The 26,255-nt window shown below is 41.2% G+C and overlaps 1 protein-coding gene and 1 pseudogene across 3 annotated transcripts in view; both read left to right on the forward strand.

Moving 5' to 3' along the window:
• Window positions 1–26,255, forward strand: part of RGS7BP (regulator of G protein signaling 7 binding protein) — a 126,328-nt gene that overhangs the window by 78,678 nt on the left and 21,395 nt on the right. For all 3 annotated transcript variants that reach the window (XM_002714060.6, XM_070056919.2, XM_017344746.4), the window contains exon 3: window positions 3,863–3,993. In XM_002714060.6, coding sequence (XP_002714106.3) covers window positions 3,863–3,993 — 131 coding nt within the window. The remainder of the gene's footprint in view (window positions 1–3,862; window positions 3,994–26,255) is intronic.
• On the forward strand, window positions 11,450–12,849 carry LOC149122418 (ER membrane protein complex subunit 2-like; annotated as a pseudogene).

The raw sequence follows: 26,255 nt of genomic DNA on the forward strand, positions 1-26,255 counted from the left end.
TTAAATTAATCAAAATAATTAGTTTAGCTCTTAGGTTCATTGGGAAAAAAAATAATCACTGCCAACCACTAACTCATAAAATTCCTTTGACTAAATTAAATGAACATCACCTCAAGGGTGACTCTCAGAGATCTAAACTTTGATTAATAAGAGTGAATTATTTTAGGCCAAGCATAAGAAATATGCAGTAAAGTTACCCCAGGTTAAGTTGCTCTCAGTTCCTGGAGGAAGTCCATAGGTCTCGTTTTATTCTAATGCAAATATTTCCTTAGGTTCACAAGTTTATCCTGAGGATATTTCAAGCCTTTAAATTGCTGTTTTCTTGGCCTTTCCCCCATTCTCCATACTCTGACTCTTGCTCATTTGTTAAGAGAATAATCTAAATGCACTTTGTGTTTCTCAAAAAGGTATTCCAGGCCATTGCTTACATCAGACATATAACCCACTTGGCTACTTGTCTTTTAATGAACTTGCAATAAACGGTACCAGTAACACATCTAGACCTCTCGAGCGGGAGAAATAAGTTGTATGAGCCCTGAGGTTGATGGAACCTGCGTGAAACACCACCACGAAAGACACTTCAGCTTTTCCACTGCTCTTTACTAGTTCCTTTCTTTCTCTAGATGTCAGTCTCCCAAGGTATTAAAAGATAACATATGACTGTGAGTGTGAATTTTTTAACCAGAAAATGCACCTGTAGCATTGATTTTTATTAAGCAGATGGTATTTCTGGAGACACCTATTCAATTTCTTCCCATAACATGTATGAGGATGCAGTCAAGTTCCACAGTTTCCAGAATCTACGTGGGTTACGAAGGCATTAGGGGGATGGCCCCCACCAAACACTTTATATTGGGTATTTTAATCTCTGTTCTAACTTGTCATTTTTTCACAAACATTTAATATATTGCATTATATGCAACAGTAAAACAAAGTTTTACAAACTGTAAAACAAAATATACTGGCCCTTAAGATATGGTAATATGGTAGTCATTTGTTTAAATTACATAAAATGTCAACTATATATGGAGCTTGCACATTTTTGAAACTAAGCCACCAGGCACATATTTTGTACTCTGAAAATAAGAATACTTCACAGCTTGGAATGATATTGTACTGGCTAATTATCCCACTCAGAAAGTGTACAATACATGCAACAGATTATACAGGGTTTTGCTGTTTTAATTTCCACGTGACCCAACCAAAGCCAATGTTATACAGAAATGAATATAGGCAGCTGCAATTGGGATAGTGAGAAGCACAGGAAAGACCTGCCTGCCTTAAGATATTTTCCCTCTAGCCTGTCTTTGTAATAAAACATTACCTTCAGACTTTCCTATAAAAAGCAATATTTGGCAAATAATACACCAGGATCACCTTTTAGTACATGTACTGCTAATTCCTGTTGTCTGTTCAGAACATAGCTGGACCAAAAGGGAGCGGACCACAATCAGGGTCATCTCAAAAGGCTGGAAATGACATGAAATAATCAAAGGGAGGGTGTGTGTTGGGAGGTGAGGGGTAGGAGGTGTATTAAGCAGCCTTCTGTCACTCTAACAATAATACGTAAACCAAGCTACTTACAGGGGAAGGAGTTTTGTTTTTGCTCACCATTTTGGGAACTTAAGAGATGAGCCCCAGAGAGTTGATGGTGGAGTTTGCAGAGGAAGGATCACAACACAAGCCAAAAACCCAAGAGAAAAGCTAGGCTCAACTGTGCTTTTAGACCCAACCAACTAGGGCGAACTATCTTTCAAGGGCAAGCCGCGCCCCCACCCCGTGAACTCGGGACCTCCTGCTCCGCCCACCTCCTGAAGACCATGATGAGATCGAGTCTCCACCCTCCCAGCACCACCAACTCGTGACCCTGGCTTTAAAGCCCTCCATGAATTGGGAAGCCACATCACATTGAAACTATAGCAGGTGCGGGGTGAGGGTGGTGACTCTGGGTGGCTGGAGAAAAAAAATACTTGGAGATAGAAAGCACCTGTGAGAGGAAGGCAGACAGAACACCTGAGATTTTCACCGAGGGAACATTGGCTTCCAGTGCTGACCTAGGGCTGGACCCAGGAGACACAAATGAAAAAGGAATGCGATCTTTTCATTTACAGATAAAGCCACATTTTACCCAAAATTTCTTCTGAGACACTTGATTCCCACACAGGAAAGACATAGGATGACTGTGCGGGCATCACTCATACTGAGGCATAGAATGCTGCATTTTCATGAATTATATAAGCCATATGGTTAGGTAAACTCCTGCTCATCTACTAAATCAGTAGAAAATGAAAACTAATTATCGTCAGAAAGTACTGTGTGTATACAAATTCCTTTTGCTGTGATTCCAGAACTTAAAACTAAAGTCATCATTTTTGTCTGATAACTGCCCCTGATATTTTGCACTCTGCAAAGGAATCAAATCGAAATGCCGCATTATTTCATCACATTTTGTGGCGTTTTTACTGATTGGAGATAGAAATAGAGATAGCACTCCTTTTTAGAGTTTCTTTCCTTTCTCATCTATCAATACACTTTATCTCTTTCATTTAGTTTGCTTTATTTGGCACACACTATTTTAGCTGCATATAAAATAAAGAGCATTATTTTATAGACAATCACTCTCTTAATCAAAAATGATCATTCCATGTTTCGTCATTTTCCCATGTAAACATGTTTATCATGTTGAATAGAGGTGTGGGGAGCAACCCGGACTAGACTAAGTTACTGGAATTAAGACTTATTCTATGCATCTGCTTTCCCACAATATGGCGCTGGGAGAGGAGTAAACAGCTTCTACCCAGCTGCCTCCAGTTCAACCAATAAACAGCAGGACTTGCTCCTGATTGGAGGAGAGCAGCGTACTCGGCGTGTGGGCAGCCGAGTTGGGATTGGCAGAGGAGGACTATAAAGGAGGAGAGAGACGGCATGCACCAGGAACATCTAAGAAGGAACATCTAAGGGGAACATCTGAGGGAACACCTGTGCAGCCCCCGAGAGAGCCGGCCGGCGGTGTGCCGCTCCCCTGCGGAAGTGGGGAATGTGGCAGGGGGAACCGCCCTTCCACGGAGGTGGAAGGGACAGTAGCCAACCCGGGAAGAACCAGCAGCAAACCCGGGGAGGGCCGAGCAGACAGAAGAACAGCGCAGGGTCCTGTGTCGTTCCTCCACAAAGAGGGGGAGCGACAAGAGGAAGACTCAAGGACTTTAGAATAAATTTTCGAGCACAAGTTCGATGTCCATTTAGTTTTTGATTATCAAGCACAATTAGAATTTTATTACTTTTCTCTTTCATAAAATGTTCTGTTTTTTTTTTTCCAGTAAAAACATTTGGCCTTTCATAAATTAGTCATACCGAACAATAAGGAATATTCTTTAGACTGAGACAAAAAAAAAAAACCTTGATAAAAATAATTTGTAAATTGTCTCTCTAATCACATTATGCTAGGGCCCCAGTATTAAGGAGCTATCATACCTGGCAATGGGATCACTCTTGTTGGTTTCTCTAAAAACAAGGGTTTTTAATCTCTTTCTGCAGCCTAGGAGATTCTTATGGCTTAAATACATTTTGGAAATTTGTACCAACAGCTAAATTGAAAATGTCTGATATTTGTAATTACTTAAAACGTTGCTGACTTTAAGCTCTCAGCAGAAGCCTGCCACTTAAGGAAGAAAACAGTTCGTCAGAAAGACACTTGTGTAAGAACTGTCACCCTGGCCACTGGCTTGGTGGCAGGAAGTCCTCTATTTTAGTCTCAGGGTTCCAAGGGATCTGTGCTGAGTGCGTTCCCCTCTCGGGGCTGAGACAGATGGGAGATGAGTGAAATCTTGAGAGCGCTCAGAGCTTCTCTTTCCGTCTCTTGCAGCCCGGAAGATGGTGAGATCCACCCTGAAATCTGTCGACTCTACATCCAGCTGCAGTGCTGCTTGGAAATGTACACAACAGAGATGCTCAAGTCCATTTGTCTGTTGGGGTCTCTTCAGTTTCATCGGAAAGGTACCCACCTGTAGTGCATCACAAGAAGCACAGAGGGGTGGCCACCAACAGCTCATCTTCTGCAAAGTGCCCACAATGGGAATGGATTGAAATATCCATGGCTGCCATGTGATCCAACAAGCAGCCTGTATCGGTCTACCTAAGTGCAGAACACTATTCATTTTGAACAGAAATTGTGGTAGAAAGCGTTTTCACATTATTTTATCACTTGTGAACATGATTTTCATGAGAACAGCATAAGTCACAAGTATGTATAATGATCTTACCAGCATAGTCAATGCTACCCAATAGTGCCACTATTTCCCTAAATGAATTACGTTGCAAGAAGACAGATTACATATCATGTCCCAAAGATTTAAAAACAGGGGGAACTCAACAAATAATGGGGGAGCATTTTAGTAATCGATCTCATTTCCTGGTTTAAACCGTAAAGGGAATACATTGGCTCAAATGATTGTTCCCTCCAGTGGTGGCTGTGCCTTCAGCTTGCATTGATCAGATTCCTGACTCCCATTTGAGTGATGCTCTGCCTTCTGGGGGTTGGCTTTACCCTCAAGCTGGCTTCCCCCACATTGTCAAATGGATTGCCACAGTTCCTGTCATCACATCTGCACACTACCTGATCCATAAAGAGAAAAAACTCCCAACCAAAGAGCAAAAGACCCGAGCTTCATTCTGAGTGGAGCAGGACTATTCCTGAACCAATGCTGCAGATGGAATAGAATTCCACTGACTGGTGTAGACAATGAAATTACATCCCTGAGGTCAGGGGTAAAGTCAACCCCACCCAAGCAGTGGCTGTTATAGGATGAGAGAGGATGGGATAGGATGGACACTGAGGAGAAGCCTGGAAGATTCCATTACTGGAAGCTTCAACCTATATTTTCTTTATTAACTAATTGAACATAATTCATTGGGAACCTCCTGAATACAAACTTTTTGTGCTTAAGCTCAGGAGAATAGGGGAGTGCATAGAAGGTAATACTGTGCTTTTTTAAAGCTTTGTTTATTTATTTGAAAGTCAGAATTACAGAGAAAAGGAGAGAGACAGAGAGAGAGAGAGAGAGAGACCTTCTATCTACTGGTTCACTCCCCCAAACAGCTGCAACAACCTGAGATGGGCCAGGCCGAAGCCAGAAGCCTCATGTGAGTCTCCCACATGGGTGCACAGGCTCAAGCACATGGGCCATCTTCCACCACCATCCAGGTTGCATTAGCAGGGAGCTGGATGGGAAGAGGAGCAGCTGGGATTCAAACCAGCCCCCCATGGGGTGCCGGCACTGCAGAGAGTGGCTTTACCCACTGAGCCACAGTGCCAGATCCCAGAAGGTAATTCTTGAATGCAGATATATAAAAAGTCAGTGAATCCAGGAATAGTCAGGGAAAATCTTAGGGTTCTAATGCTGGAGTACAGTTAGGGAGGGGAAAAAGAAGGATATGTCATGAAAACAAACAGCTAAAATAAAGATTTGAAAGCAAATGAAACATTGCAATCTGGGAGAACTACATAACATAACAAAGTAGCTGGAAAAAAAAAACCAAATTTTGTGTACCCATTTATGTATGCACACAGCAAGATGAAAAACAAGATTGTGCTACGTTGTTCCAGAGACAGAACATTTTGTTTATATATGAATAATATTTCTTTTACATGTTTTTCTTCTAAAGGCTGATCTTTCAATGGTTTCCATCTTTACTTCTGTCTTTTATACAAGACAGCAGGTTTGGAGAGATTGGCTCCTGACACTCCTGAATGCCTAATCAGAAAACCAGGACCCACACTTCACACACGTGTCACTGACACGATGCTTTTACTTGTCCTCTGCCTCTGGTCTCTCTCTCTCTCCCTCCTACACACACATGCAAACATTCACATAGGAACACATGTGTAGTCTTCTTCATTCATCTTAAAGAGTACACCGAGTACGGGGTGGTTGATTTCCCGGGTCAACATTGGCTACACGTGCAGAAAGTCCTGCCCTTGTGGCTGAGGGACTCTTCCTCATTAGTAACACGTCCTTAGCGTGGCCCTCCACTCCCACTCTGGCTTTCTCACCTCCTCTCCTTCTGCCATCCATTGCTACTTTTTGTCTTTCCGCAAGTGGCTTTTGGAAGGAAAGCTCTTCTCTGCTAGCTGCCTATTTAAAAGTACAAGGGATTCCATCATCCAGATTGCTTCCTGGCTGCATCTAGCCCTGAGTACACAAATAAAAAGCATGTCATTCCTTAACTGATTGGCTCATTTAGACTTCACTGCCTCCTGTCTTCATTGCCAGTCTCTGTTCTGCTTTCTTCCTGCTGCTGCTTCTAGGAGTAAATTACACAAACCCCGCCTCCTGCTGTAGTGCCTGAACTTCTATGTACAGCTCTTAAAAAGAAAATACTTGATTGCATTTTCATTTCTTCCCCCCGGTGGGGTTAAGCCTCCACTTGGCTTTCTGTCTTATTCCTCTAACATTATTATTACTTAAACATGCCATCTATAGAAAAGCTGCTTCAAAATTCTCCAGACTCCTGGATTCTGTCCAAGGGTGTACTGACACTGTGGGGACCTCGCAGGTGACGCTGAAGCACCGTGAGGGTTGAGAACTCCTGCTCCACCTTTTGAAACAAAAAAATAACTAAATCACAACCACTCCCCCACACATGAATTTATAAAACTTCCAAGCGCTTACCACGCCATTGTCGTTTGCTACTCTCTGCTCCCTTAAGTGTGTGCTTCCAACATCACTTTATGTTTTCTTCTTTCTCCCCCATGCTCATGAAGAACAAATGCAGAAATGGTAGGTGGCCCTGGTGAGTGCAGTGTGTAATGGCGCAAGCAGTGTGTTTTCTCTGTGAACCCTTGATATGACCGTTGAAATAAGCAGTGCCCCTCAAAGTGCGGTCCTGGAACTACCAGCCTGAGCATCCGAGTCACACGTTAGAAGTGCAAATTCTTGGTCCTCACCCCAGACCCACTGAATCACAAGCTCCTCCAAAGCTACTTCTTTTATTGCAGCAAAAAGTTTGCAGAACAATTCATTGGGACATTTCTTCAGCTGACTTTATTTGTAACCTTTTGATCGCCACCTATAATCAGCAAACCTTCTTTCTTCACTTCTTTGGGAGTGTGTGCAGTGAGCATCTCTTGTTTCCAGAATGCACATCCAGGAGCTAGCTGTACTGTGGATTACTGGATTATTACCATTGCCCTGCACCAGCAGGGTTAAGACAATGAGGAAGAGGAGACCTGTTTTCTTTTATGATATATTTATTTTATTTGCGAGGCAGAGTTACAGAGAGGAGGGAGGGAGGGAGAGAGGAAAAGAGAGAGAGAGAGGAGAGAGATATCTTCCATTCACTAGTTCACTCCCCAAATGACCACAGTCACAATGGCCAGGGCTAGGCCAATACGAAGCCAGGAGCCAGGAGCCAGGAGCCAGTTGCTTCTTCTGGGACTCCCAAATGGGTGCAGGGGTCAAAGCACTTGGGCCATCTTCCACGATTTTCCCAGGCCATTAGCAGAGAGCTGGATTGGAAGTGGAGCAGCCAGAACTCGAACCGGCACCCAGATGGGATGCTGGTGCTGCAGGCACTGGCTTAACCTACAACACCACAGCACCAGCCCCCCTGAGAAGACCTGTTTATTGGTGAGAAATTCTCAATTAATGTAGATGTGAAGAAAATAGTAATATGCAGGGTTATAAAACTGTAAGTCACTAGCAGTGGGTATCCAGGAAATGTCATAAAGCAAGAGAAAGTACTGTAAAACACATGCATGAAAATACACACTTAAATTTCCTGAGAATTTCTGGAATGCCAAATAAACACTAGCTCTTGGTGAAGGGATGGTTCCACTAAACAAATCATTTTTAGTTTTCCAGTTCTACTTATAATTATATATAACCTTTCAATTTCTTTCTTCCTCCCATTAATTTCTTCATTGCACCTAAGGGATTAACTCTATAATATTATTATTTTGGATTCCTGGCTTGTCTGGACTGTGTGCTAACTCATTCTCATCTTCAGAATAGCAGAAGATGTCAGCTAGTGTCACCAGTTTTTCTTCTTTCTTTGGTACCATCAGAAATTGTAGAGTAAGTAACCTGTCTGTACCCAAAAATGTATTCAGAATCTGTGGTTGACTCCCTGGGAGGCCCAGATTGAGAACAATAGGAATACATGGCTACAGTGACCTTGAACTGCCAGAAATGAGTTAAGGAAGAAACAGGTCCACAACCATTGCAAGAGAGTATTAAACTTTAAAGAAAAAGTTGGGCACATTTAGAAATGTAACGTGTCTTGCACTTAGAGTTTGCAGTCCCTACTGATAATAATAGTTAGAGAGAAACAGCAATCCTTAGGAACTGTAATAAATTGTTGGAATGAAAGGCAACCAAATGGCTTGCATTCATGACAATCAGAAAAGGGGAAGGGGTAAGGAAGAAGGCTCTACTAATATGACTTACTAAGGCATTGAGACAAGATGTGACTAAGGAGAAATGTCTGTAGACCCTAAATGAGCAATGGAGTGAGGACTGAATGTGAAAGACTGAAAATTTTAGGTAAGGTATAAGAGGCAGAGGGGAGCATGAATGAAGAAATCTGTTGTCTCCTTTTGCCAGAAATGACACATATGTGTGTATGTGTGTGTGTGTGTGTGTATAATTTAAATGTTCTACAAACTTTCAGGGAAAGTGTAATTAAAAGATAAATTTATTTTTGCGCGGAAGTTTTTTGAAATCCATTTTTCCCATGAATGTTTTGAAGAGCCCTTGTTTGCATGGATTTCAAAAATTTGTTGTGCCAAAATAAACTACTTGAAGTACTCTGGTATATTTATATTTTTGCATAGTTTAGCAGAAAGGACCAGTTATCTCCTAGAAAGAAGTCTTTCTACCAAGATTTAAGATTCTGGCTAACTTACCTCACAAGATAATGTGCAGTTTATCCAAAGAGTGGCATGTCTTGTGTGGCCTCAAGCTAGAGAATAAATCTGTCTAGATGACCGTATTTAAATTCTTTCTTAGCAGAAACCAAATAGTCCCCAGAGTCTTGGGGCAATGGTGACTCCCATTTGAATCCGTAACCCTCAAAACCTCTTTCCGCTTGGAATTTCTAGTTGCTTTGTTTCTTTGAATGCTATAATAAGAGCTGGTATTTTAATAACCTTTAGGTAAGCTAATTTCCTTCTTGCATGAGTTAAAGGTTAGCCCCTCCCATCTTTTCTAGCATTGCTTTTCCATCAAGGAAAGGAAAGAGATTGTGATTGAGAGACTAAATGTGGATCTAAATAAGACCTGGCTCATTTTTCATTAGGATTAGACACTAAGATTGTTTCACAGTTATCTATACATTTATTTTATGTCTGTCTACCTCCCTGGCTGTCACCAGCAGTCCCTGTAGTATTGCATATCTCACTTAGTTTCACCATTGTACTGAGTGGTTATGACATGACTTTGGAGAGGAAGGACGCCCAGGGTCACTGCAAGGGTAATAATATTGTTCCTTTCTGGGAAAAATAAGTCTCAAGTAATTGTAAAACTCTTGCAGTGAGCTTGAATTTAGTAATGAAGGTTGACCTTCTCTCCAAATTAATCAAAGTCTCAATCTCCGGCCTTAACACTCTCTTCTGTGGGTCTTCACGCACCATCTGCTGAACTGCTACTCTCCCTTCGTCTGAATGGTACATCCCACTTAGAAATCTTTTGTACTTTTTAACATCATGCTATTACCAAAGAAATGAAGAAAAACATCACTAAAGGGATTCTCTTTTTTTCATGCCCAATAAAATTAAATTACAGTGATGTGAGGTAAAATCCACATTTAATAAAGGCTATTGGGTTATATCAGGTAGAGAGTGGTTATGAAAAACCGTGTTTGTATAAGAAGATGACAGATGGGAATATTTTAGTCATTTTGTAGTTTCATATTCTAACAGTTTGTGTTGTAGATTGGAGCATTACTTGACAAAGTCTAATTTCTATGTTTATATAGAAAAATGGTTGCTCTCCATTTTTCACAGTTAGGCAGACAGGAAATCTTTTCCCATTACTGAGTCCATGTATCACTTGGACCATTAATGCCTGTTTCCTGCCACCGCACAAGGTGAGATTGCCAGTTTCGTTCACTTTGTCAGTAGAAAGTGGAGCCGTCTTTCTAAGAGAATTGGATGACCCTACTGTTTTGACCAAGCTTTCCTCTCGCATTTTCTCTCCTCCATTCAATTAGTCAGATGACAGAACTCTCCAGTTCAGCTCTCTAACATAGGAACTTGCTCTTTCCATTTGTTCTCCTCCCTCTCGCTTAGGCAGTGGAACCCTCTGACTCTGCTTGCCTCTGCCAGAGCTCATGACAAAATTATCCACCAGTCCTTGGAGGGTGTGCTGTCCTCCCTTCCTTCCCATAAAATACGATGGGTTCTTCCTCTGAAATGTGCCACTATGATAAATGCAGAGATAAAAAGATGTAGAGGAAGTGTGATCATAAATGGTAGAGGATAGAGAAATGGTCTAAGTAAATAAAAAAAATTGTAATTCAAAATCTACTGGGAGCTGAGAGCTCAGGATGCTATAGTGAGAAATTAATGAACTGATATCCAACAAAATGCAGGATGAACTCAAGACGAAGAATAGGATATGAGCAGCAAAGATTCCAGTGTGTTCTGCCCATGTTAATAAATGTAAAGGAAATGACCCATGCCAATAAAAGAAACAAATAACATAAAGACAGAAATAGAATGTAGCTACAAGTAAAGATCTTAGTTTCCAATTCTGTGAGGCAATTAATACTAAAATAGAACAGTAGGATAGAAGAAATAAAGGAGAATAAATCTTAAAATAGACAATGATTCAAATTCTGGGTGAAAACATGCATTTGCTCTTTGAACAAATATCTATTGAGCACTTAGCAATATGTAAGGCACTGTTGTAAGTGCCAACAGGCAACACTTGTCAAGGTTGAAGAGGTCCCTATTCTTGTGGAGTATACCCTACTGAAGAGAGAGATTGAAAAGTTTGAAAAATCCCCAAAACTGGTAAGTGAAAGGCAGATCATCGAAATGGAATGCATGATGTAATAAAAAAAATGACTGGGTGACTACTTTAGTTTTCTGAAAAGGTAATATTTAATCTGAGATTTGAATGACAGGAAGAAAACGACCTCATGAACATTGGCATCTGATGCAAAGGACCCAAGACCAGAATAAGCTTGAAAGAATGAAAATATAACAAATTTCTGTTATCTATTATTTAAGTTTTATTTATTTATTTATTTGAAAGGTAGAGTATCATAAGAGAGAAGAAGAGTAAGAGAGAGATCTTCTATCCTCTGGTTCGCTTCTCAATGGCTGCCACAGCCAGAACTGGGCCACTCCAAAGCTAGGAGCCTGGAACACCATCCAGGTCTCCCACATGGGTGGCAGAGGCCCAAGCCCTTTGTGCCATAATCCGCTACATTCCCAGGAGCGTTAGCAGGGAGCTGGATCAGAAGTGGAGCAGCCAGGATTCCAACCTGAGCTCATACGGGATGCTGCTGTAATAGGTGAGCTGAACCCTAGGGACTTTCTCTATCGGTGATGAAATATGAAGCACATGAACACATGAAAAGGCAATTTCAGCAATAAATGGTTATTAGAAGGGAAAAATAAGAAACTCCCATGGATATAGCTGGGAGGGGAAAGAGAGTTCCACTGCTTTCTTGCGTAGGGGTTTCAACATCTTGTGTAGGGGTAAAACATCAAACATTCCTGCTGCTTCTGTGTTTTGGGAAGATGGCGAAGATCTCAGAGCTTTATGATGTCACTTGGGCAGACTTCTAACTGTGGAACTCAGATAATGCATATAAAAGAAATGTGAGAGAAAATGAGAAAATGGAGAGAAGGAAACTCACGAACAGTGAGCAAATTGTGGAAGTTGGAGAAGAATTAATTCATGAATATGCTTCTAAGCTTGGAGATGTTAATTGGATCACATATGAACAGGTAATGATTGCACCCCTAGACTAGGATCGGGATGAGTTGGCATTGTTTTGTCTTCAGGAGTTAAGAAGACAGATCCCTGGTGGTCACAGAGGCAAGCGATTAATGGGCAGGAGATTTGAAGCCGTGGAAAGATATGATGATGCTATACAGCTATATGATCAAATTTTACAGGAAGATCCAACTAACACTGCTGCAAGGAAGTGTAAGATTGCCATTTGAAAAGCCCAGGGGGAAACTGTGGAGGCCATTCGGGAACTGAATGAGTATGTAGAACAATTTGTTGGAGATCAGGAAGCCTGGCGTGAACTGGCAGAACTTCATATCAATGAACTTGACTATGCAAAAGCAACCTTTTCTTTAGAGGAGCATATGTAGACGAATCCACACAACCCCTTATACTGGCAGCAGTATGCTGGAGTTAAAATACCCAAGGTGGACTTGAAAACCTGGAACTTCCAAGAAAGCATTTTGCACAGGCATTGAAATTGAACAGATATATGAGAGCTTTGTTTGGGCTTTACATGTCGGCAAGGCATATTACTTCTAATGCAAAAGCAAGTGCAAAAATGAAAAAGGACAATATGAAATAGGCTAGTTGGGCAGCTAGTCAAATAAACAGAGCTTACCAGTTTGCAGGTCAAAGTAAGAAGAAAACCAAATACTCTCTAAAGGCAGTTGAAGACATGTTGGAAACATTGCAGATCATCCAGTCTTAAGCTGTTTCACTTCCCATTCAGCTTCCTGCTAAAGCGCCTGGGAAAGCAGCAGAAGATGGCTCAAGTACCGGGACCCCTGCCTCCAGATGAAGCTCCTGAATCCTGGCTCTTGCCTTCTGCCTGGCCCAGCCCCAGTCATTGCCACCATTTGGAGAGAAAACCAGCAGATGGAAGATCTCTCTCTCTCTCTCTTTCTCTCTCTCTCTCACTGTCCTTCCTTCTCTGTAACTCTGGCTTTCAAACAAATAAATCTTAAAAAGAGTGTGGAGAGAGAGAAAGAGAGGCACAAAACGGGAAGACCATATGAAGAGACAAAGCCATCCATCAGCTAAGGAGAGTCCTCAGAATAAACCAGCCTGCCCAGTACTTGACCACAGACATTTAGCCTCAAGTACTGTAAGGAAGTAACAGTCTTTTGTTTCAGACCAGGCTGTATTACTTCGTTATGGCAGCCCCAACAAAGTCATAATCACAGAGAAAAGAGAAGTCACTAGATAAAACATACTCACTATCCGACCTTCTTATTTCTGTAAACAATTGCTCCCCCTCTCAAACTCCAGTAGAAGCAGCCTCCTTTTCTATGAGTGATCTCCCACACAGTCCCCCAGCAGGCTCATGAACTGGCCATTACTCCTTTTTACCTTTCTCCTTTGCTTTCCCCAAAGCATTTCTTTATTTTTCTTTACAATTTGTCCTTATAGTTGTTTCTTCATTATCTTCTCTTTCAGTTCAACTAGGTTCTTGCTATTAATATTAAAATATATTTACCACTCGCTCTTGTTAAAATGTCCTCCCTCTACTAGCCCATTTTTTACTGTCAAATTATTTTTTAAAAAAATACTATTTTATTTATTTGAAATACAGAAACAGAGCAATATTTCATCTGCTGACTCACACCCCAAATGCCTGCCAAGCCAGGAGCTAGGAACTCAATCCAGGTCTCCCACATGGGTGACGGAGACCCAGCTTACCCGAGCTGCCTCCTAGGGTTTTCTCTGGAGTTGGGCGCAGAGCCAGGACCTGAATCCAGGCATTCCAATGTGGGATACAGGCATCCCAAGCATCATGCTAACCACTTCACCAAATGCCTACTCCAAATTGTATCTATTCTTCCCATCCAGTTTCTAAAATTGCCATAATGTGACGATCCTCCTGCCAAACTATTCCATTGAAATAGTTTAGTTTCACAGCACTTATCTAATAGTTATTCTGCTTTTAATCTTATGGCCATGGCCCATTACTTTCATGCTCTTAGCATGCAACTCAAATCTGTCCATTTCTCTCCTTTCTCATGACCACCACTCCAGTCCAATCTACCATCACACAACTTCCAAACTACTACCACAGCCTGACAGCCAGGTTTCTTCCATCCTCTCTTCCCCTAACCCATTCCCCACTGCAATCAGAATGTGACTATGCACTACTGATAATGCCATTTCATTTCCCATCCCCTGCCTCATTAAAACTCTAATATTGTTTTCCATGTCTTGGGTATTAATATGACCTTCAAGGTTTCATATACCATCAGAACCAACAGGAAGATTCAAATTTCCATAATTATAAATGGCTCTCTGCCTTCCCTCTCTTGAGTTCAGCCACATTTAAATGCCATGAAGTTGATAGACTTTCTTCTTCTGCAGACTTTATTCCTCACCACTGAATAGAACAAAGACTTTCTTGACCCTCTTCCAGAATCCTAAGGCTAGACTTATCTCTTCCAGTTGGGTTTTTGTGTTCTTTTTGGCCTGTTGGTAATTTTTTTATAATGTCTCAATAAGTTACAAAATCAGTGCAGAGATTCTGCCAGTTATAATATAGATTCTCCTATTATGTTATATAAGCATAGAACATCATCACACACATTGCAACTTTACTCAGGTACAGAGGTTACTCAGATTTTACAATGTTTACATACTGCTTTTTTCCCTGTTTACATATGCGATCGTATGTGTAGATTTCATATGTTAATGTAACCACAGACAACATACAGAACTTTACAGCACTACAAAGGTTCCTTTTACTACTTTGTAATAGTGCCCTGATCTAACCTTAAAGCCTGCCATCCACTGATCTGTTTTCTATGACTGTAATGTTTTCCCTTTAAGAATGTTATATAACTAGAATATAAAGTATATCATTCTTTGAGAAATTTTTTCACACAACATATTGCCTTTTAGATCCTCAGTGTTTGTTCTTTATTATCGCTAAATAGTATTCCATCATGTGAATGTACCAAATCCTGTTAATTCCATTCACCATGAAATAGTTGTGTTGTTTCCAAGGTTTGTCTTTTAGAAATAAAGCTCCTATGAACATTTTTTTAAAAAATCAAACATTTCTCACAGAACAAAGGAAACGCTCTATTTGAGGGCCTGTCGGGGGAGCTGTTTATCTTCACCATACTCCGGAGACGGGTCACAGACAGACACCTGGCCTTCTCCATGGCCATGAGTCTACAGCCTGCTTTTCTTCCCACTAATCAATGAAATTCTTTATGTCTGCTTCATTGTCAAGCTTGCCTCCTATCCAGACTGGTGTGCCAGCTAGGTTAAGAAAATTGTCCACATTACCAGAGGGCCCTTTGTCCCCTCCACCTTCCGGCCATTGCTGTTCTAACTGACTCCTTTCACCAGCATGGCAAGCAGTGGCTTAACCACAACACTGACCCCAGTTTTCGTAATGTAAAACCATCTGTTCCTCTCACTCCATGTCTTCATAGATCAGTGAATAAGATTTTACCTGTCACAGTTAGTCACAGTAGATATCAACTGAGGAACAGGATAATAGGAGGAATGACAGCACCTACTTCCCCTATACCTTCTACTTGCCAGGTGCTTTATAAATGGTATCCCATTTTGTCTTCAAGTATATTTTCTCCATTTTACAGATGAAGAACCTGTGGTGAGTTATGTGAAGTCTCATAGCACATTGGTCCTAAAAGTGTGTTACATTCCACTACACTAGACCATACCCATTAAACTGTTGAAAACGGGCAGGAGAATATGTCAGATGGAGAAACGAAGAACAGTAGCATGGTTGGCTGAGTTTTTATCTAATTATTGGTGACTATTTTCAAACCACGTTTAATGGCTAAAATGTATTGTATATTTAGTTTCTTACTAAAATAACACCAAATCCAGAGAGTTACTTTAGACATTGGGCAGAATGTTAACTCCATAGATTATTTAATGTTTTATAAAATATTTTACATTAAGTTTTATTCTGATTAAGAAATCATTATATGGAGTAAAAATAAATAAAAGTAAGCGTTTGTGGATTCCACAGAGACCATTAGGTAGCCATGACACCCATTATGGAAAGCTGGAACTGATGGTACAGTCAATACATCTTGCACATTGTTCTTCTGTGCTGTAGGGGTTAGAAATGGAGCAGAGAAGCCTCCCAGGACATCTTCCTTCATCTGTGCTCCCGTGTTGCAAGGGGACCCTGTGCTTCTGCCTTCTCACACATCTACATGGTGCCACCATGGATGGCTGCTACCCTGGGGGCAGGAACTTGACTGCAGGGCCCTAGGAGCACAGAGGAGGACATAGGGCAGCAGAGGAGTGTGAGGATTCTGAATCTTTTCTGAATTAGAAAGTGTTTCTTCCCAGTGTGTGGAAAGACAATGGAGCTCTGTAAATGATATTATTTTTAGCCATGTATTTTAAGACACTAAAAATATCTTCTTATGATAGTGTAGAAAAACCTTTAAACTCATTTTTCATGTAAATAACTAACAATTAAAATAATTTGTTTCAACTTAAATTTCTAAGAAATTTGGAAGAACAAAAGTGGATTACTGGCCGGTGCTGTGGCTCAATAGGCTAATCCTCCGCCTTGCGGCTCCGGCACACCGGGTTCTAGTCCTGGTCGGGGCACCGGATTCTGTCCCGGTTGCCCCTCTTCCAGGCCAGCTCTCTGCTGTGGCCAGGGAGTGCAGTGGAGGATGGCCCAAGTGCTTGGGCCCTGCACCCCATGGGAGACCAGGAGAAGCACCTGGCTCCTGCCATCGGACCAGCGTGGTACGCCGGCCGCAGCGCGCTGGCCGCGGCGGCCATTGGAGGGTGAACCAATGGCAAAAGGAAGACCTTTCTCTCTGTCTCTCTCTCTCTCACTGTCCACTCTGCCTGTCAAACAAAATAAATTTTAAAAAGTGGATTATTTTGTAAAATACTTAGTTTTTTGAAAGACAGAATAACAGAGACAGACAAAGAGATATCTTCCAACTACTGGTTCACTCCCCAAATGACAGAAACCACAAACCAGGAACTCTATTCAGGTCCCCCATGTAGGTGGCAAGGGCCATCTTCTGCAGGGAGTTGGATCAGACGTGGAGCAGCTGAGACCAAACTGTCACTCATGGGATGCACATGTCTTAACCCACTGAGCTACAATGCCTGCCCCAGAAAGTAGACTTAACAAGTAGCCTACATTTCCTGAGTCCTTGTCACAGTGCATGAAATTTAAAAGTACCTGTCGGTTATGAAAATGCACAAGAGTGAGAATCACTGTTTGGATAAGCACCCATGCGTCTAATGGAAACCTTGTGCACTTTGTTGTTCATATTCAGTCAGTATGAAAATGCCTGGAAGTTTGCATTATGCTTGGTGTCATAGCAGATAATATATCAGGAGCACAAAGGAAATTTCCCTCTGATATCAAGGAAATGATAGAGCTTTAGCTCCAAGAAGATTGGCTTCTATTGTTTTGATTCCTGGAGAAATGTACTTAAATGGATAAAACTGACTCTGCTGGATATTAGAGGCCAAATTAAGGACCCCCGAAAGAGAAACCATCTATGGCAGTGCCTCCCGTGATCAATGGTAGGCTGAAGACAGGCAGGAAAGCAAGAAGGAATGGAAGGGAAAAGAAATAGAAGCAAACACAAACAGGGTAAAGAGGATGGGAGAAAGAAGAGATGAGAAGAGAAGAGGTCTCTAAAGTGGGTGTGCTAAGGGACCCCCAGTACCAACCTCTGCTATCAGTACTGAGAACTCCTCAGGCTGCCCCACAATCAAATGTATTTTTGTTCCTCTGGAATGGTTGACCATTTCTCATAAACATAAGAATAACCAGCCCCCTAATCTGGTATGTGCTCCATGGGTGATTTCCCTTAACTTTTCCCAAACATGCCTGTTACATTATCCATAAACAGCCTAAAAATACATGGAAATCCCCAAAGAGCTGAAGGCAAAAAGCTTTGCAAAACCCTACAGAAAGTGGCCAAGTTTTTGGTGTCCTAGTTTTAAAAAGTGACACGGTCAGCTTAGCGTGATTTCAAGGTGTCTAGAGGCTCTCTTGCTCCCCACTTTTCCCCCCTCCCTGAGCAAATATTTGTTCACTGAGGCCTGAAATTGATTTTTCAGAGGACAGAGTGTTTCATTTCATAATAAGAAGTGATTTTAAATGCACTTTCACTCTTGGACAAAGCAAAACATTGACTTGAAGTCAGCATTTGGAAGTATGTTGACCCTTTTCCTGGGAGCTGGACAGGGAGCCTCCCTGATGTGTGAGGACAAGTGCTCCATTCTGAGGACAACTGGTCAAAGAAGGGAAGCTGAGGACGAAGAACTCAGTTTGGCCAGCGTCCATGTTTGTGGAAGGCTATTCTGCTGACTCCTTAATGTAGCTTAGAGGAACACCTGTGAACTGACCCTGCTAACCTCTGCAGTCTTATATCTCACAAGCAACAACCCCCATACCCTGCTACCACACTGAAGGCACCTTGAACTACTTCAGGAAACCTTAACTTGCAAGTTCTCCCCAGTCACTCCCTCTGCCTGAGGCATATGACCCCATCCAACCCAATAACCGCAACCTATCCCTTCCCCCTGGCCCACCCCTGTGCTTTCTTCGGACCACAACTTAGATGTCCCTTCCTGCAAGAAGCTTTTCTGACCCTCTAAGGCTGGGCCGATGCCCACTCTGTGACCCTAAGACATTTGCATGCACTGATAATAGCATCAGTTCCATTGAGGGAAAGTTGCCCATTTTCTTATCTGTTGTCCTCTCTAGACTTTGGTCACCTTGAGGGCATTTCCCATTATATCCCCAGCACCTATGACAGTGCCTGGAGCAGAATAAAGTTTCAATTAATGATTATAGAATGAATTAATGAATTGTTTTCATTCTGTATCTTTGTCAAAATAGAGGGAATGTAATTAGAGGAAAAACTCATCCACAGATGTTGGACTGAATTCCTGGCCCCCATTTTCCTTCCTACTGAAAACTCATTGAAACAACAGGAAAACATATGATGAAAGGAATGAATGCATGTTAGTTCTTATGTTTGTCAAGGTAGGGCAACTGCTGTATGAAACAACACTAAATCTCAATGGATTACAGCAACACAAATTCTTTAGTCACCCATGTCATACGCCATGCCAGAGCTGGGGCAGTGTTGCTGTGGTGCTGTTTCCCTTTCTCCACGTCCATCCAGTGATGGAAGGGGCGAGGTGGGTGGGGCATGAGGAATCCTACAGGAGGATATATGCAAGAGGCATATATCACTCCTGCTAAGAGTCCCTTGGCCATAAATGCCACATGCACCCTTCTAATTGTAAAAGGAAGACGAAGCCGGCGCTGTGGCTCACTAGGCTAATCCTCCGCCTGCGGCGCCGGCACACCGGGTTCTAGTTCCAGTGGGGGCACCAGATTCTGTCCCGGTTGCCCCTCTTCCAGGCCAGCTCTCTGCTATGGCCCGGGGGTGCAGTGGAGGATGGCCCAAGTACCTGGGCCCTGCACCCCATGGGAGACCAGGAGAAGCACCTGGCTCCTGCCTTCAGATCAGCTCGGTGTGCTGCAGCGTGCCGGCCTCGGCGGCCATTGGAGGGTGAACCAACGGTAAAGGAAGACCTTTCTCTCTCTCTCTCTCTCTCTCTCTCTCACTGTCCACTCTGCCTGTCAAAAATTTAAAAATTTAAAAAAATTTAAAAAAAAAGAAAAGGAAGACGAAACAGAGGGTGGAAAACACAGAATAGTCTCCTACATCCTGAAACACAAGCAAAGGTGATCAATAAATCATGAATTATGAAGTTTCTCAAAGTTAGAAACTAATTCAGATTAGATTGGTGAAATTATAGAGGATGCCATAGCAGGTTAAAAACAAAACTCAAAAAGAAACAAAATACAAAGCAGAAGAAAGATTTCTGGACGTGTTGGAAAAGTAATGTTTGAAACTGGGCTCAGGAAAAGCTAGGCTGCCCCACCCTGAGCCACAGAGGCTCTCAGTGTTTGTCCCAGGAGGACAGCTGGTGTGAGTGTCAGGGCTGGGCAGCAAAGCGGCACAGAGTGGGAAACAGCTCCACTAGGACAGCCACAGGGGGAAAAAAAAGAAGCGAGCCAAGAACTGTGGAGATTTTTCCCAGGCTACTTTGTTCAGTGTATCTCACTGGAGTAGGGATTCTAAACAGGAAGTTCTGTGCAGGCATGAAGCCCAAAAACAGGCAAGGTAGCCAGGTAATCTATCATTGTGGATGGGAAGCCCTTGCACCCAGAAAAAAACTTTAGACACACATATGTCTAGCCACACACCCTGTCCTTTCCCCAGAAGTAGGACAATTGGTAGAGATCCTCAAAGACAAATCTGAGTAGATTCCCCAGGAATGACCAGATTTTTAAGAGAAACCAGTACTGTGAAAGGGATTTACCAAATGCAACAAACAGACAACTAAAACTTGCAGGATAAATTAAAGCAATGAAGGATTGTCTCTGTTTTGCAAGGCATTTGCTAAATAAATAAAAGTTGAAAAGAAAGTGTAAAACAAAGGCTAGGTAGAGACAGCTCCCCGGCTCCCCTCCAGAGCAAAATGTGCTTACTGTTCAGTGTCATGAAAATGCTCCCTTGTGGAGCAAAGGGAAGACAGGCTAAAAGACTCAGGATTCCTAAGCTCAGGTTCCTCTCCTCTCTGTCACACAACGCATGTGTGCAGATATTGCCTTTCCCTCTTGCGTCTCCCTGTTACAATTAGTACTCAAGGGAGTAGCTAGCACAAATGCTGGTATGCGGTGAGTAATAAACTGTCTTTTTATTTGAACCAGGAATCTCATTTGAACTAAAATCTTCTTCCAGTATCTGTCAATCTGTGGCATGCTAACTTGCAAGTCGGGTAGAATCTAAGACTGTTTACTGTTCTTAACAATGATCATGATGGAAGTGCTGAGAACCTATAATGGTGAACTGAAAAATCAAATCAAGTTCCTCTCCCAGAATTCAGCCCAAAAGATCAATATGGAACCTGGAACATAGTTCAGAAATATGAAAGATAGCTCCAAAGACCTGAGTATGAAATAGAAATTCTGAAAGATCGGAGAGAATCAAGCAGAGTAGATAATTAAGACAAATAGGAAGATTTTCCCCAAAACTAAATAAAGAAATTTAAATGTTGAAGATCATACTGTCTCAATGAATCATCCCAGAGGGGAAAAGTGCCTCTACAATGGTTGGCAGCAATCCCCTTCACAAAGCCATCGACACCTAACATCACCCATAATGGGACAAACTGCTGCATTTGCTTTCTGATATATTACGAAGCACACACAGTATCACTGTTATAATAACCTTGGCCAAAAAAAGTTAACTTTGAGTCTATACGTGTGGAAACAATCACACAAATCCAAACAGAAAGATAGTCTGCCAAACAACTGGCCTGGACTCAGCTTTCAAAAATATGCAGGACACAAGAAAAAAAAAAAGCAAGGAAGCCGTTCTAAATTAAAGGAAAATAAAGAAACACTATAAATAAATGCAGTACATAGTCCTTAATCGAATTATTTAAAACAGTGATATACAAAGAAATCAGGAACAATAAATAAACAGCATTAGGGCTCTGAGTCAATAATAAGAGAAAACTTTATACTGTCAAAGTGTATTTAGTGGATGATTTTCTAGAACAAATGAATTAGCAAAATTAACTCAAGAAGAACAAGAATTTTGAATAAGCCATTAAGCCTAGGCAATACTGAAAGAGCGATCAATGATTTATTCCTTTTTATAGGTCTGAGTCCCAGATGGAAATAATTAATTACTTCAATTATAATGAATTAAAAAATTTCTAGAGGGGATGGCATTGTGGCACAGTAGATTAAGCCTCTGCCCGTGATGCCAACATCCTTATATGGGCACGCCAGTTCAAGACCCAGCTGCTCCACTTCTGATCCAAGTCCTTGGACCCATGCACCCATATGGGAGACCTAGGTAAGCTCCCAGCTCTTGGCATCAGCCTGGCCCACCCCGAACTGTTGCAGCAATTTGGGAAGTGAACCAGCAGTTGGTAGATCTCTATCTTTCCCTCTCTCTGTAACTCTGCCTTTCAAATAAATAAAAAAATAAATTTTTAAATAACTTCTGGTAAATAACGATGAAAGAGAACTTTCTCAATGAAGTACTAAGGCCATAATAATTAAAATACCACACAATTGACTCAAAGATAAACAAATATTAATAAGAATAATAAGAATAATGTGACTAGAAATAGAGCCACATTTATATGGTAACTTAATGTATTAAAAAGAACAGTCAAGTCAAAAGAAAAGTCAATAAGTAGTGTTGAATCCATTGGCTTTTCATTTATACACAATTCTAGATCTTACTTCACACTGAACACAGAGGTAAATTACAGGGGCGGGTGCTGTGGCATAGCAGGTAAAGCCACTGCCTGCGGTGCCGGCATCCCATGTGGGCGCCAGTTCGAGTCCTGCTGCTCCACTTTCAATCCAGCTCCTTGCTAATGCACATGAGAAAGCAGTGAACGATGGCTCAAGTCCTTAAGGCCCTGCACTCACGTAAAAGACCTGGATGAAGCTCCTGACTCCTGGCTTCAGCCTGGCCCAGCACTGGCCATTTGGGAAGTGAACTAACAGAGGATCTCTCTCTCTCTCTCTCTCTCTCTCTCTCTCTCTCTCTCTCTCTTTCAAAATAAATAAAAGTTATTGGATATTATTTCTCTTATATAAATTGTAGCATAAGCACAGGCAGTAAGTCTAATCAAAGGCATTTTCTTTTTTTTCTTTTAACTTTTTATTAAACTATTCAGTTAGTTTTTGAGGTGAACAAATTTCATGTTTGTCATATATACAGATTTAGCAGCAAGGTGATACCTCCCACCCACACTCCCACCCTCCCTCCTCCTTCCTTTCTTATTCTTTTGACTTTTACAATGATCTACTTTGTTTCTTTTTTACTCATAATATTAACTCTACACTGAGTAAAGAATTCAACAAACAGTAAGCAGAAAATAACACTGTTCTTCAACAGTAGAGACAAGGGCTGTAAACAATAAATCTCAAAATGTCAATTTTGCTAATACACATTACATTTTTTTGTACTCTGTTAGTTGCCACAGATCGGGGACAATATATAGTATTTGTCTTGTTGGGGCTGGCTTGTTTCACTAAGTATAATGGTTTCCAGTTGCATCCATTTTGTTGCAAAAGACAGGATTTCGTTCTTTTATGACTGAGTAGAATTCCATTATATATATATCTCTCTCTCTATATATATATATCTATATATATATATATATCACAATTTGTTTATCCAGTCATCAGTTGATGGACATCTGGGTTGATTCTTTATCTTAGCTATTGTGAATTGAGCTGCAATAAACATGGGGGTACAGAGAACTCTTTCATATGCTAATTTCATTTCCTCTGGGTAAATCGCCAAAAGTGGGATTGTTGGGTCACATGGTAAATCTATTTTCAGATTTCCAAGGTATCTCCATACTGTCTTTTACAATGGCTTGTACTAGTATACATTCCCACCAATGGTGGATTAGGGAACTTTTTCCCAATATCCTCAATAGCATTTATTATTTTTTTGGTTTCTGTATGAAGACCATTCTCACCAGAGTGAAGTGAAACCTCATTTTGGTTTTTATTTTCATTTCCCTATGGCTAGTGATGCTGAGCATATCTTCAAGTACCTGTTAGCTATTTGAATTTCCTCTTTTCTTTTTAAAGATTTATTTATTCAATTGAAAGTCAGAGTCACACAGAGAGAGGAGAGGCAGAGAGACTGAGAGAGAGAGAGGTCTTCCATCCAATGGTTCACTCCTCAATTGGCTGCAATGGCCAGAGCTGCACCAATCCAAAGCCAGGAACCAGGAGCTTCTTCTGGGTCTCCCACGCAGGTGCAGGGGCCCAAGGACTTGGGCCATCTTTCACTGCTTTCCCAGGCCATAGCAGAGAGCTGGATTGGAAGTGGAGCAGCTGGGTCTTGAACCAGCACCCATATGGGATGCCAGCGCCTCAGGCCAGGCGTCAACCCACTGCGCCACAGTGCTGGACCCTGAATTTTCTCTTTTGAAAAGTCCCTGTTCAAGTCCTTTGCCATTTCTTTTTTAACAGAAAGCTTTTATTTAATAAATACAAATTTCATAAGTACAACTTTTGGATTATAGCAGTTCTTCCACCAATACCTGCCCTCCCACCCCAAAACCATCCCACCTCCTACTCCCTCTCCCATCCCATTCTTCATTGATTCATTTTTAATTATCTTTATATACAGAAGATTGACTCTATACTAAGTAAAGATTTCAACAGTTTGCACCCACACAGACACACAAAGTATAAAGTACTGTTTGAAGACTAGTTTTATTGTTAATTCTCAGTACAACACATTAAGGACAGAGGTCCTACATGGGGAGCAAGTGCACAGTGACTCCTATTGTTGATTTAACAATTGACATCTTATTTATGACGTCAGTAATCACCCAAGGCTCTTGCCATGAGCTGCCAAAGCTATGGAAGCCTCTTGAGTCCACAGTTGCCCATTTCTTAACTGGATTATTTTGTTGTTGTTGAATTTCTTGAGCTCTTTATCGATACTGAATATTAATCCTCTATCAGTTATATAGTTTGCAAATATTCTCTCCCATTCTGTCAGTTGCCTCTTCACTTTGTCAAGTGTTTCCTTTGCAGTGCAGAACTTCTTAGCTTGATATAATCCCATTTGTCTATTTTTGCTTTGATTGCCTCTGCCTCTGGGGTCTTTTCCAAGAAGTCTTCGCCTATGTCAGTATCTTACAGTTTCCCCATCTTCTCCTCTAGTCATTTGATGGTATCAGGTCATAGATATACATCCTTTTTGAGTGGATTTTTCTATAAGGTGTAAGGTAGCGGTCTTGTTTTATACTTCTACATGCAGAGATCCAATTTTTCCAGTACCATTTGTTGAAGAGACTATCCTTGCTCCAGGGATTGATTTTAGCTCCTTTGTCAAAGATGAGTTGATTGTAGACGTGTGGATTGATTTCTGGAGTTTCTATTCTGTTCCATTGGGCTACATGTCTATTTTTGTGCCAGTACCAGGCTGTTTCAATTGCAACCGCCCTGTAGTATGTCTTAAAATCTGGTATTGTGATGTCTCTGGCTTTGTTTCTGTTGTTTAAGGTTGCTTTAGTTATTTGGGGGCTCTTGGGTTTCCATATGAATTTAAGCATCATTTTTTCTAGATCTAGATTTCTAGATCATTTTTCTAAATGTTGTTGGCATTTTGATTGGAATTGTATTAATTCTATAAACTGCTATCAGTAGTATAGACATTCAATGACATTAATGAACATGGAAGATTTTTCCATTTCCATTTTCTCTTTCTTTAATGTTTTATAATTTTCATCATAGAGATCTTTCACCTCCTTGGCTAAATTTATTCTAAGATATCTAAAATGTTTTGTAGGTATTGTGAATGGGACTGATCTTAAAAATTCTTTCTCAGCCATGGCATTGCTGTGTATGCAAAGGCTATTGACTTTTTGTGCTAATTTTATATCCTGCAACTTTACCAAACTCTAATTCCTGGTATGCAGGGAGTGTTCAACATATGCAAATCACCAAATGTAATACATCACATTAACAAATTGAATAAAAAAAATCACATGATTATCTCAACAGATGCAAAGAAAGTGTTTGATAAAATACATCTTTTCATGATAAAAACCTTGAGCAAACTGGGTATAGATGGAGCATTCCTAAACATAATCAAGGCAATGTATGACAAACCCAAGCCAGCATTATATTGAATGGGGAGAACTTGGAAGCATTTCCTCTAAGATCTGGAACCAAACAAGGATGCCCACTTTTACCATTTCTATTTAATATAGTTTTTGGAAGGTTTAACCAGATCCATTAGGCAAGCAAAACAAATCAAAGGGACACAAATTGGAAAGGAGGAAGTCAAATTATCCTAGTTTGCAGATGGCCTGATTCTATATAGAGAAGAACAAAAGAACTTCACCAAAGGCCTTTTCTGCTAGACTCTGCATATTGCCTTTGCATGTAAAAGGTATGAGAGGGACGGACAAGATCCCAAGAAAGAACATAATATATCTTTGTGTTGTGCCTTGTCCTTGCTGGAATAAAATCTTCACACTCTGTTCCTGAATACAGGACAGGGTATACTATGGCCCCCAAGCCCATAAACCAGAGAATTCTGTCTGCATGATCACTAGGAAATCTGCCTCTCCCCTTCACTGTTCAATCCATATTCCACTGGCCAAGGCATTTCAAACCCATGCGAGTATAACAGGAGCCACATATGCATTCAGGTTGCCCTATCTCTCAAAGTTTAAAAAGCAAAG

This window comes from Oryctolagus cuniculus, chromosome 14 (assembly GCF_051225735.1).
Source record: "Oryctolagus cuniculus isolate XC-2025 breed Fujian yellow rabbit chromosome 14, ASM5122573v1, whole genome shotgun sequence".
NCBI lineage: Eukaryota > Metazoa > Chordata > Mammalia > Lagomorpha > Leporidae > Oryctolagus > Oryctolagus cuniculus.